At 41.1% G+C, this 13,739-nt stretch overlaps 1 protein-coding gene across 1 annotated transcript; it reads right to left on the reverse strand.

Moving 5' to 3' along the window:
• Nucleotides 1–4,487: 4,487 nt before the first annotated feature.
• On the reverse strand, nucleotides 4,488–7,744 carry LOC306948059 (lymphotactin-like; the record flags this gene model as incomplete). The annotated part of the gene is made up of 3 exons (XM_079537531.1): nucleotides 4,488–4,593; nucleotides 5,309–5,426; nucleotides 7,675–7,744. The coding sequence occupies 3 exons, from the start codon at nucleotides 7,742–7,744 to the stop codon at nucleotides 4,488–4,490; spliced, it is 294 nt and encodes a 97-aa protein (XP_079393657.1).
• Nucleotides 7,745–13,739: the final 5,995 nt, after the last annotated feature.

Raw genomic sequence — 13,739 nt, forward strand, 5'->3', positions numbered from 1 at the left:
CTTTTCAGCCTTCCTGAAGATCAGGTGAATGGTTTGCTCTAGTCATGCTCTACATGAGATCTCTTACAGCCTGATGTATACTCTCTCTAACTATGGTGAAATGATTAGCAGAAGAGTTTGCTTGCCATACTTTCTTTCCTGTTTGAAATGTTGAAGCATGCAGGCAGATTGTACAAATGTGGAAACACTGTTTTTTGTTAGTGTGAACCTGTGGGCTCAATTTTTTTTATGTTTTCTTGACCAGACAGTTAGAAGGATTAGGAAAAATAGTTCTTCTTCACTACTTGGGCATTAGATGCATTCTGTTTCTTCTATGCTGCTTTTAACTCCTAATTGAAATGGGGAAGGTAAACAATGCCATGAAAACAGAATATTTCTGAAATCTGTGCAGCTTCTGTAGGAGCTGTCTCAACAGGTCTGTTCCCTTATTCTCAGATCTCCTAAACCAAAGTACAAGTTGAAGGCATGGATGGCTTGATAGGAAGGGGTGGGAAACAGCAGACATAAATAGCTCTTAGTAAGTGCACAGACATCACAACAGGCAGAAAGAGAAAACAGCAGAGTGCCCTTGAAACAGGATGAGTATTGCTGCAAGAAGGGCCTTATTCATACCTAGAGAGCAGACAAGTTGACTGGAGTGAGCAGCAATGATGCCCATTGTAGCACTATGCATTCTTACCACTCCATGGAAATCAAATGCCCAGCTAAAACTTGCATTCTGAATTACTGACAACCACTAGCAGTGTACTGGTGTTACTGGTTCCTAAAAATTCACTAGTGGAAGCTTAGGACCTCTAGGTTTGCAGCACATCTTTTAAGCCTCTACTACCTCAAGGGAATGAGAAACTTGCCCTAAGACGCATGCAACAAACAGAGGCAATAACTCAAGGGAGAAAGTGAGTATTTAAAAGACTTCAGAAAAACACAATGGCAGCTAATACATATTGCTTTCTCTGCAACAACCCCTCACCACTGCTCTTCTATTTGTTATTTCCCTACCTTTCCCCTCGCCTTCTACTGTACTGGCTTACCATAAAATTTGAATTAGTGTCTTCTGCAGCAAACCTCAGTAACTTGGGTTAAGTAACTAATTCATTTCTGATTTAAATACAGGGTTTGAGTTTCCAAAATCCATGTGATGCATTGCTTCACAGGGAAGAGAAAAGGAAAATATTTGTATCTCCTCAATTACTGTGAACATCATGTCATGGAACAGTATTTGGCAGAGTAGCCTCACTGATGCATTAATATCTGTACAGAAATACTTCTCTTTTTCTTACATAGAGTCTTGACCAACCTGTTAAAATATGATCAACTCGTGAAAACACAAATAATGGAGACTGAAGGTATGCAAAAAAACATGATCAAGGAATCAGCTCATCACTGAGAGTTTGAGATTGTTATAATGATGCTTTCAGTGAGAGCTGGTTGTTACTGTAAATTTATCTTTCCAATTCCATAATTATAAACAGTGAAAACAGTATCACTGCAGTTACAAAAATTTGCTGCCCAAGAATTTTTTATGCAAAAAGCCACCATGCACAGACAGAGTGTGTCCTTACCCTCTCTGAAGATGGTGATGCTATAAATGTTTAGTGTACTTGAGTCCACCGTGTTGTCTGCTGTTTTTTTCTCTGCTAAAGGTCTTTTCAAAGAACATCCCTTCTGTCCCTTTGGTGTGGCAGAAGACAAATGGTTGTTTCAAACATTGTTGCCCGCTGCTCTGCCGTATGTATTTGGAGAGTCCCCTCTGACAAAAGGAACCACAGTTCTTACAAAAGGAGTCAAAGAAAATCAATATTCATATTACTGAACTATGTCTAGCAGAGGATGAGCAGAAACGGAAGCAGTCACCATGTTCCCTACCTCACTTGGGGAAGAAATGAGTGGGCAGGCAGGTGCAAGGAGGTCATCAGGGCAACCACAGCTCCAGATCTTGAAAGGTACCTTGGAGCCTCCTATTTTTTCTAAGGAACGTGGCCCTTACTTGCCTCCAACACAGTGGCAGCACTCTAGGTCTTCATTTTGTTCTTGCCTTTTTGTGTGTGTGTGTGTGTGAGAAGAGGTTTTAGTACTATTTTCCAGAAGCAGTTTGAGAGCCTCTGGGAAAAGAACTAGGCAGGAGCAGTACTAGTACAAATAAACCTTGAGGTTATATGTAGCTAGAGATGACAAAAATAGCACAGACCTGGAACTACGGTAAGGACAGGGGTGAAATAGGCAGAGAAAGAGAGAGAAGTCTTTGGTGACTTGGAAGAAATAGATGTGGAATGTACTGGCTAGCCATAGTTTTCTCCCAAGAACAGCAGAAGGATCATTACAGATCTTGCAATTTGTAACAAACAAGGTGCAATTAAGGAGGATGATTCATTCTTAGAAGCACTTATTAATTAGTTCATGAACTGTGATGAAGATGAGCAGATATAAAATATTAATTTCTGTGTGATGTTTAATTAATATATCCTCAAGTTACGGTTCTCAAAATAAAAAATAATATTTTCAACTAAAGCTTAATTCTGTGATAAGATTCTACTGAGTACGAGCTTTAAAGTCCTGCTTGCCAGAATAGTATTTTAAGTCAGTTCTGCTCTCATAAGTGGGAGCGGGTTGTATTTGTCTGAGACAACATACCACAGAGATACTTTCAAAGGTAACCTTGTTTTGTAGACTGCTAATGTTCTGATAATGGTGAAGAGAACGTAAGTGATTCTGTTGTCTACAGTATGAGGGACTGGAGTCTTCTCTTAGGCAATTCAAAATGATGGAAAGCTGATTTATATGTTGGCATGTTCCAGAAACATCTCAGTACTGCTTTAAACCTGTAAAGCTCTTCTTACTAGGCCTGTTGTAAGATTTGTTCTATGTTCTAGTGCAGATACTGAGGACTTCATCTCTGTTGTGCAGTGTGATGTATGCAGTCATCCTTTTTCCTACCTGAGCAGTAGCACTGCTTTAAAACCTTCTGTCCTGCATAATGAAATGTGAACGCATTTCCCTTCATAGGACTGAGCCATGGCGAGACGTGAGCCACAGGAGAGAAATTCTATGTGCAAATCTGACCAGAGCTGGAAGCACTCAGGGCTGGCTTTTAGAGGAACGTGATCTTATTTCTGTAGCGTTGTTTGGGTGTGCTGTAATTTCATGTGTATCGCTGAGAGGTTCTGTAATGAAAAGCCCGTGTTTTAGGCACAATACAGGCTACATGCACGTGGGTAATACAGTGGAAAGTTTGTGCCTGAAGTCTCTGTGCTTATAGCTGTCCTCCAGCGCTCAAGTTCTCTGCACACCAGTTTTCTCTCTTTACCCAGAGCTCCTGTGTATTTGCTTCTGATAATGTGAGGGTCGTCATTGGGTTGTTTGAGGCGTGACTTGAAGTACCCAAACTTTTGATGAGGTGTTGTCTCATGTCAAGGGTTTTACAGCTGAAATATGATATAGGAAGCCCAGAGTCAGATTGTTTGAGGGGGAAGCAGTGTCAGCTCTTGCTGGCTTGCCCAAATGACTTCACTGTTGAGCTGTCAACGCAGTACGTGTTTCAACAGTCCACACTACATGCAAGCAGACAAATGTATGGTCTGATTTGAGGCTTCGAGTAACTTTATTAAAAGTATTGAAATTCATTAGTAGAATATATTGAGTTTAAAACGTCAGTAGACATGTACAAATACTTTGTTTTCTGGGCAGGGAATTCGTATGAGTGGGTGAAGCACTGACTCCAGCCACGGTTTGTTCTTGCTTATTCCAAGATTCCTTATTTTTCCCGAGTTCTGTTTCAAATGAAGATGTAACTGAAATAACCTAATGAATGTCAGAGAGTAGGATAAGTCTTCCCAAGTACGAGTCTGACTAGCATTGCATTCTTAAACTTGCCCTGAATTTGCTCCAGTCATCCCTTGGTGAAAGTACACATACATCTCCATGACCTGAGTCTAAAATCAGAGCTAACAGTGCAATAATACATGTACGAATAGAAAGCCCAAGGATCTCCTTGTGAATACTCCACTGCTCAGGTGATTGCCTGACACTATTTCTTATAGTTTATGAAAGTTTGAGTAACCGTAAAATCATATAGAGCCTTCTGAATCTCGGCACACAGTGAGAACATTGACCCCCCCATCATTCTGGAGGGCTGCTCTTTTCCATCTCTGTGAGAAGTAATTTTCTTCCCTAAAACATGTCAAACCATCTGCGGATTACCCTTAAATCCTATACTAGTCATGACAGCAAAGATGAGAAGATACCTACATTCAGTTATAAATAAATATTGACAAGCATTTCAGACAATAAGTGGTGTAACAGAGTGCAGCTATAACAAGAAGTCAGCAGACATTCAACCAGTGATTAATAGATTCCTGCGAGTCCACTTTCGTTCAGAGAATTTATTGCCAGTAGGGATTACAAGTGGATACCAAGGCTTTCTTCCCTGTTGTATGTGGCAGTGATGACTCTTCCATTTTGTTGGCCTCAGGTGCCTGCCAAGGACAGGATTATCTTCTTCTGTTAGTACGTCTTTGGTCTATTTTTTTCATAGCTAACCGCACCCATTTCTGATCTGGGTGCACACAGATCTTGATACCATTTGTGGTGATAAACCTGCAGAGGAAGGAAAGCCAGGCACCCATTAAGTTCTGGTCTCCAAAGCCAGCTTTGCTATTCTGTTTTTTTTTGTTGTTTTTTTTTTTTTACTGCTGACATGAGTATGAGTGTGGTAAAACCATATCACATGCTAGAGTTTAAAACGGTTACTTGGCGTAATGGCAGCTAGCAATATCAGTTCCCTATTCATGGCATGGGCAAGTATGTAATGTATGTGATTACATGCATGCATGCTGGTAATTAATTTAAAATGTAGCATTCCTTATAATCTGAGAATTTATGTGAAATTGTGATGCTGAGTTCTTTCCTAGGAATAGGTGTCCTGGATTTGATTAGAAACTATATGTGCAATACAGAGGCCAAACACATCTCCTACCAGGCGTTACAGTTATTCTGCCAGCTTTTGTGAGCAACATTTGCTCACATCTGCCTTAAGCCCTCGCTAAGATTTCTTCTACCTTTTGGGCAGAAAGATGTAGTTGTATAATGAGACTTCTGCCACCTTTTGTGAGCAGCATTTGTCATCAAATACCTTTTGTCTCTCCCCTTCTGGGTAGATGATTGACTGCTTGACAGGGAACTAGAATAGTGACCTGAACGAGCCTGAGTCTGCAAGCTGGGCTGTGATGTGTCTTCTGATATCTTTTCCCTTTTTGATGGAAGCTTGTTTGCATAGTTGAGTTTGGAAGTGGGCTGTGCATTAGGTACTTACATGACAGCTTCTACTGGAACTTTGTGCTTTTCATAGCTGATGATGCTTCTGATGTCCACTTTCTGTGCAGACAGATTTACACAGGAGAATTTGCGCATTGACTGACTTGCAACACTCCCTGCAAGGGGAAGAACAGATGATTGACAAAGGCAGTCAATACTGTATTCACATTTTAACCACAAAACTAAATTAAACTCTAAGCTATGAGCTCCAGCTGATTTCCAGCTATGGTTTGAACGTGAGCGTCTTTACTGGGTAGATTTTGAAATATCATCTGAATGTGGTTCAGCATTACTGTCCCTGCTATCCATGTGAAGGAAAAGTAAGTAAAGCTTCTTCTTTCTCAATGGGCATCCAAAGGTAGCATTTAAAAACACACCAAAACACTTCGATACACATATACTAACTTTTGAAAGGTAGGAGATTGATCTGGCAGAATGCTGACTGCATTGCACGCTTGCTGCAAATCTAGTATCAGACCTAGTAGAGTGCTAACCAATCCCCTCCTTCCTCCAACATTTGCACGTGTTTCAGGGAAATGCAGTTGTGTTTAATAACTAGGACGTATTCTGTGGAACGTTCTCTGCACAGCTGTGACATTACATAGTGGCAATAAGAAATGGCTGCTTAAGTGAAGCACATATATATTACTGGAAGCTTCTGCTTTTGGTTTTCCTTCACCCATCAAAGATAGATAGGTTTGGAAAGGCACAACAGGACAAAGAGAACGTGACTATATTCTGAGGTTTCTTCTTGAGGAATGTATAGAGAAGCTGGCTTGAGAAGCCCAAAAGTAGTTCAGGTACCATTTGCTAACCGTCACATCTTCCTTGGATAGTCTTACTATCTGTCAGCTTTTTTTAAAATTTGAAATAATTGCAATGTGCATTCAGCAAACACAGCCTGCAGAGATGCTGCAGCATGGCCAGTGCATGGGTACTGGCAGAACTGCTGACTCTTGGGGTTTTGTTTGGCTGAAGAAGATTCTACTGAGCTTGCATTAGTCACAAGCAGTGCCGTATGTTTTTTGCAGTTCAGTACAAGAACATACCTTACCACAGCCCTCAAATTGCTTTTGTAAAATGTAGCATTAAAGAGCTCAAAGGTAGTTGGACGGTTTTTATAATCCCTGAAAATATCCCTTATACTACAGCCTTAGTATCCCTTCTACTGCATCATTTCCAGGAAAAAGGAATGAAAAATAACGCAAAGAATACCCACAGAACTTCTCTAAAACTGAGAACAAAACCAAACCACGTATCCTGGAGCATGGCAGTACGAACTGTCAGTTGGTAGCACTTAGCCACGTGTTGCTGAGATGAACAGCAGCAGCATTAATCAAACTATGAGAATGTAGAAAGATCCAGCTCTAGAGGCACTAAGATATCATACTCAGTGTGTGGATACGTCGTTTTATGAATGCTTAGCAGGTCTCAGTTTGGTTTTCATGTGGTTTTGTGATGTGTTTTTATATTTGCGTGCTTTTGTGGGTTTGCAGATGGCTTGCATGAGTGTTTTCCGTGATTTTTCTGAGCTCTTTTGCCTGAAGCTAATTGTGTAAGTGTGCTACATGTAGTACGTTTACATGATACACATGGCCTAATCCAGAAGCCATGGACATAGACATCACTAGTTGTAAACTCATTCAGTATGAGACTAATAAACATGGTTCATTTCACTGCACGTAAGTGATCTCCAACAAGATATTAAATTATATGAAACCTGGAGGAGAGAAAACCTTGTATAAATACCCTGTTTTCTTTGCATTTTTTGTTCTTATCTGTTCACTCCAAAATACTTGTTTAGAAAGAAGGAAATATTCAACATGCAGAACTGGAATAACTTCTAACATCTCAGGGCATCAAAATTGTTCATGAGTTTAAATAAAAATTGAGATAATATATGTAATAGAATCACAAAATTGAGCTGGAGGGAACTTAGGGACCATTAAAGGCCATCTAGTCCAACTCCCTGCAATGAACAGGGACACCTACAGCTACATCAGGTTGCTCAGAGCCCTTTCTAGTCTGACCTTGAACGTCTTCAAGGACGGGGCATCTGTCACATTGCATTGCATCTTCAAGCTTTCACGGTTTTGAGAGAGAAGGCACCGAAACTCTGTAAGGATTATAAGGCATAGAAAACTCTCCTGGCATTGAGGTAGAAGCCAACCTACTAATCAACACAACATCAGATGAAATCTCCCATAAATCCCCTTCTGCTTTAGCACCTTTCCTTGCAGCTCTAATTCGGATTTCTTGCAAGTTTGATCACATGCATCAGCTCTGCGTGAGAATGAATCCTGCCTGACTCTTCAGACCAATAGTGCAGTGAGGAGCAATTCCTTTCTTAGGTTGTACACTTACCTTCTGCCTTGTGCAGAGCAAAGACGCCAAGCCAGACTGTGACCAGGATAACTGTGATGTGGAGTTTCATTGCTGGTGGCTTCTCTCGAGGCAGAGAAGAAAGTGGTTATGGTGAGGCACCTCTCACGGAGCTTATATATTGTTGTTCAGTGGTCAGTTCTTGTGTTCACTCTTGGGGCGTCATGGTGGGGTTGAGTGCAAGTGGAAAAAATTGAGTGTCAGTACTTTTTCTGGTGACAGAACCACCTCCTTTCCCCACCCATCCTTCACTAGCCCCCCTGTGAAGGCTTTTCCTGCTCAAACCCCACTGTGGTTGCACTTGCTTCTGTGCTGCAAGTTGGGTTCGTTTCAAGCTGCAAAAAGTGAGAGCTCTTGCTCTGTAGTGGAAACCTTTAAAAAATGTTCCTGTACTTTCATGCCTCAAGTTACATTGCTGCAGCTAAGGCTGACCACAGAGGTACAGAATAACATTCAGGCTTACCACTTTGACCAGTGGACTGCTTGAAAAGGGAATTGTGAGCTAATGGATGATGGAAACAGGAACAATTTGGCTTTTTCCGTAGTAGCCGTAGATTGTTCATCACTTTAATGTATAACTTAAGATGCAGCTTTGGAGTGCTGTCAATCCCATGTCACGTGTGTGTTTTAGCTTGCCAAATCTTCTGTTTTCTCTGCAATTTCGATTCAAAGCAGATACAACGAATGCTCTGGAAAAAGAAGAATGAGCTTACTGTTATAGAGAGCCAGTTCCACTCTCCTGCTAGCCTTCCAGATCTATGTTAGGGGTGGCCTCAAAGAGGAATAAGAATTCATTAAGCCTAAGTCTTTTCATATTACACTCTGTTACAAAGAAAGGAGATAGAAAAATAACCAAGCCATCAGGCACAGTTCACAGGAGAGAGGAAAAAGGTTCACTACGCTTCTGTGTAAACGTGGCGTCAGTAGCAGGCCTGTCAACTTGTTTTTCCACTTATGCCTCTGTCAGAGGTGTCCTTTTACACGGTCTGTGCAGTCAAATTACCCTGTGCTGTGTGTCCTTCCTATGCTGTGGTCAGGTGGTCTTGGACAGCATTGTTGCGTGTCAGAGGTTTTGCATGTTTTCCTAGCATGCTGTGAAACTCCAGGCACCACATGTGGCAGGACCTGAGCTGACATCGTTATCTGGAGCCTCTGAGGAGAAGTCTTCCTTCCCACTAGAGAAGCCACACTTTTCACGCCTTCAGAGACCCAGCTGGGCCTGGTATCAATAGGTGAGAACCAGGTGCCTGATGCATGAGACAGAAGGCAGTGGTTTAGAACAGCTGTCAGCACAGTGCCTGGAGCAGATGGGAGTCTGTTGTTTCCTCTCAGCAAGCTACTTCCAGCTTTTCAAGTTCTTGGTCACCTCAGTCTAAATTGCTCTACAGGGGGAAGTACAGTCCTTCCCCAAGATTGCTCAGAAAAATTAAGATGGAGCAAAGAAGTGAGCTCACGTGTTTGGCTCCTACGTTGTAGTGGCTGACCTGTAAGACCAGGAACAACTTGTAGCTCTTACAGCTTCTTTAAGAACATGCTGCTTGGTTTACTGGCCCATACATGCACAATATTTGTTCCTTACAGTTTGATTCTTTCATCTGTGTTATGCAATCTAAGGAAAATTAATGGAAAAAGTAGATTGTAAGCAGATGTAAGATACTTGCTGCTTGGTTTGAATGGCTGTTAAATCTACCTGTAATACCAACATAAGTTGCACCAAAATGGAAAATTGAACCCAAAGCTTTGAAGCCAAAGCTTCTACCCAGTGCACCTGAAGTCAGTGTGTAATGCCACAGAGAGGAGGAGTAGCACTGACCTGAGCAGTGCTGCTGGGGAAACTTAATGTTAACTCTTTGTCCAAGCACTGCTGCTGAACGCTGCCTGAAATAACTCCTAGGATGAGATATTTCAACTTGTTGGTATGTGGCAGCTTTGAGACGCAAGGTAGCAACCTTGTCATTGATGACCACATTTTTTTCTGTGCAAAGAGAAGGGATGCTCCCCCACTTCTCACTGGTATGGTGCATACCTGAATATATAGACTCACTGATACTGCACCCACAGCTCTGAGTGAAAGGGTCACCAGCTGTACGGAAAGAGAACCAGCTCAGAAAAAGAGTCCCTTACAATTGCTCTTGCAGTTTGTAGATTCATCCCTGAGGTAGCATTAGAAAGCCTGTTTGTTCTTCATTTTTTTCACCATTCTTGAGGTGGGATGGAAAAATTGCTTTGTGGCAAATTTTCCCGATCTTCATATTTCTTATTTGCTGTGGCCTTCAGGGCTGTCCGGTGAACCTGATTTATGTCCAGTAAAGTCTGTTTTAGAGAAGAGTTTGATAATATGGAGTCCCCAAACCTTGTGAATAAACTCACTTTTCCCCACAATCTAATATATTTGCGGTTCTGTAAAAGCTAAGTGCAAGATCAGATGTCTGGTCTTTCTAGTTTCTTGCTGCTAATTCATATTAAGAAGAATACTAATAAGTTCCCACTGGACTTTTCCTATTACTGCTTCTCAGCTCTAAGTAAGTTGAATGCTAATGATCATTCTCCTGGGCATGATTGACTCTTGTGTGGTTCACCTAACATAGGATGCTTTCAGAGCTTGCTGGAGTGAAAAGATTATTTCCAGCTTGTGATAAAGCCATACGATTGTTTTGATTGTACAGTCTGAATTGTGGATTAAGGTGATTAATTTGACCACGATGCTTCCCAAACTCTTGGCTACAGGTCTGACGTTTTGCACACTACTATAGCTACATATAGGCAGTCAGTACTGTATTCACATTTTAACCACAAAACCTTCCTCTAAATTATGAGCTCCAGCTGATTTCCAGGTATGGGTTGAACAGGAGCGTCTCATGAATGTGCAGACAATACCAGTGATACAAGAGAGCTCAAGGTGTCTTTTATGACACATCCTACTGTCTCTAAAATGTCATTGGAATATTCATGGTTAAATCATCTACATGTAGGTGCCCGTATGAAGTAGTGCATTTTTACTGGATAGATTTTGAAATATCATCTGAATGTGGTTCAGTATTACTGTCCCTGCTTTCCAAGTGAAGGATAGGAGAGCTACTTTTTTTGACAGTCTTATTACCTGTGCACTTTTCTGTGTTTGAAGTAATTGCAGTGTGCAATCAGCAAATTCATGTTATCCTGTAAGGGACTGCCACATGGCCCATGGATGGTTACTTGCAGAACTGCTAATTCCTGATTAAAAAATTCTTGTTTGCCTGAAGGAATATCTCTTCTGAGCTTGCATTAGTCAGAAGCAGTGCTATATGTTTTCTTGTAGTTCAGTACAAGTACATACTGTGTCACTCCAATTATCAAAGCGAGAGGGGGTATTCTTTGATATACCTGGAGTGAGACTGAGACAGAAGTGAGGTCAAATGTTATCTGACCAGTTTATTATCAATTTAAGTAATGAGGAAGGTAAAGGTTGGTGATTATTACAAATCAGGGCGATTGGGAAGGCAGGCAATAGGAATGATAGGAAAAGATCAAAAAGTATGTAAAGTGGGGATAGTCACCACCAAGGATACAGCAGCGTCTCATTGTGCTCTATTCTGACAGTCCATGGCCATGGCAGGAGTAAGAGCGCAGGTGTAGATGGTGACAGAATGGCTGGCCTTATGCAGCAAGTAGGTAAACATTAGCAACCAACAGTGGGTCCAGGAAAAACAGGCAGGTCTCAGTAGCAGGCCCAGGAGACTCAGGCAGCAGGCAAGTATCACGCCACAAGGTGTCCCATATCCAGCAATATTGGACTGATATCTCCTGTAAATCCCATTCTGCTCTAGCCCCTTTCCTTGCAGCTCTGATCTAGATTTCTTGCAAGTCTGATCTCATGAATCAGCTCTATCTTGAGAGTGAATCCTCCCTAAGCTCTTCAGTAGTGCAGTGTAGAGCAGTTCTTTTCCTACTCTTAGGCTATAGTTACATTCCACAGTGTGCAGAGTGAAGATGCCAAGCCAGACTGTGACCAGGATAACTATGGTATGGAGTTTCATTACTGGTGGCTTCTCTCAAGGCAGAGAAGAAAATTATCATGAGCCACCTGTCACAGAGTTTACATACTGTACAGCTGTCTGGACATGAGGCAATGGATCACTGCTCTCTGCTGGCCATGTTTTGGTTTAGAGTTTGTTCATGATGCTTGACAGTTAGTTTTAAGCTTTTGCTCTGTCTAAAAAGACTTGACTCCCACAGCCTTCGTCTCTGCAGAATAAAATACTTTTGGTTAGAGACTCTAAGATGCTGATTTTCCAATCTGAAATATTTCACTGTTTGTATTGACTAAGGTAGTAAATATTACCGGGCACAATGAAGACATGGAGCAGCTGGGTCAGGTTCTCATGTGGAAGAGAAGAGAGATCGGCTTCAGATCACCATTGACTGTGTAAGCTCTGCCAGCAAGTGCAACAATCAAGATGAAACACAGCCCTGGGAGAGGAGAGCAATAGCAAACTCTTGCTCAAGGGCTCTCCACAGCCATCCAGCCCCTATTTAGGCAGATCAGCTTATCTCCGTTTCACAAATATAACGACACAGAAGAATGAGAAGGACATGTGAGAACCATCATGCAGAGCAGGAGGCAAAGTCAGACCCTACTCTTGTACAGCTCCTAACCAGCTAGTGAATGCACTTAGTTCTTAGTTTTAGGAGTTCATTTTAACTATAGCAATTTTTGTACATACCCTAATTCATGTCAGCAAACCCAGTGAAGGAAAAAGAATATGCAATGAGCTGCACGTTGACCCTGATGTCAGAATTTCCTTACCAGGGTATGAATCTGACATACTGCATCTTCTCATACTGTCCTTATCTTTCAGAGTCAGGCCAAGATCTTCACAAATAAGTCCATCAGGCAGTCCTAGAAATGAGTATCTTTAGTGACTATTCCACAGCCCCTGGAACTGGAAGATGCCCCAGAGGGTCACTGAGCTAACCGAAGAATCTCAGCTTAGACACATAGTTCTGAAAAATCTTGACTATAAATATCCCAGTCAAAAAAAGATTTAGGTGCCTTTATCTTTTCTCTGTGCGTATGTATACTCTTCTTCACTTACATAATTGAAAATGCTACAAATTTTCCTTAGAGGGTTACTGTAAAGTTGTAGATGTTAATTGCTTTTTATTGGCCTTTTTTTTTTTTTTCCTGCTGTTTATTAGCTTAAAATTTCAAAAGAACATCTACTTCAGTCTGCTCTCTTATTGCAGATGAGTAATCGAAAAATAAATTTTTAGGATTGTAGTTTAAATGAATTATTTAAAAGGTATCCTTCAATTGTCAGTGTACTTTGGAATAGTAAGTGAATTTTTTCCTTCACCTCTACATTTAATTCAAGTAGCTTGTGCTTGCCATCATTTTTTTCCTATTACATCTCATTCTCGGTTTCTCTATCTTCTTATTTGCATGCATGATATAGTTTCTGATTTCGCATTATTGTATGATCTGGTACATAGGTCAGACTATTTCATTAGAAGTATCTTTAATCTCTCTTTGTCATCTGCAAGATTTCTGTTAAAATTCTTCATGAAATCCATGCCAGGAAGAAGTCTGAATGCTGTGCAAGGATGTTGCTCTGTGGAATCATAGAGGTGGCTCTGACTCTTCTTTCAGCATGTACCATATTTAAATACCTTTATAGAATTGGGCTACATACCTCTCAGAATCTGTGGAATATTCTCAGACTGCTTTATTTTTTTCCTTCCTTTTTTGTTGTTGTTGTTGTTTCTGCTTCCTCTTTCTTCCTTCTCAAGTAAGACATAGAATACAGTTTTTGTTTAGCATTTCTTTCTGTGCATGCCTTATCTGTGTAGGATCACGGGTGTGGAAACCAAGTCTTACTCTCTTAGTGTTCAGGAGAACATTGAGACTTTTTGTATGACCACAGACTGTCTATGTCTGTGGACCCTGGATACAGATCTAAACGAATGGGCTGCTTCTAGGTAAACATGAGCTTTCCACAGAAAACTGAAGAAACTCAGGTTCTTATGTTTTCTCAGTAGGAACAGTTTCCTCAGCTGTATCTCACACT

Source organism: Tetrao urogallus (assembly GCF_951394365.1).
Source record: "Tetrao urogallus genome assembly, chromosome: 1".
NCBI classification, from domain to species: Eukaryota; Metazoa; Chordata; class Aves; order Galliformes; family Phasianidae; genus Tetrao; species Tetrao urogallus.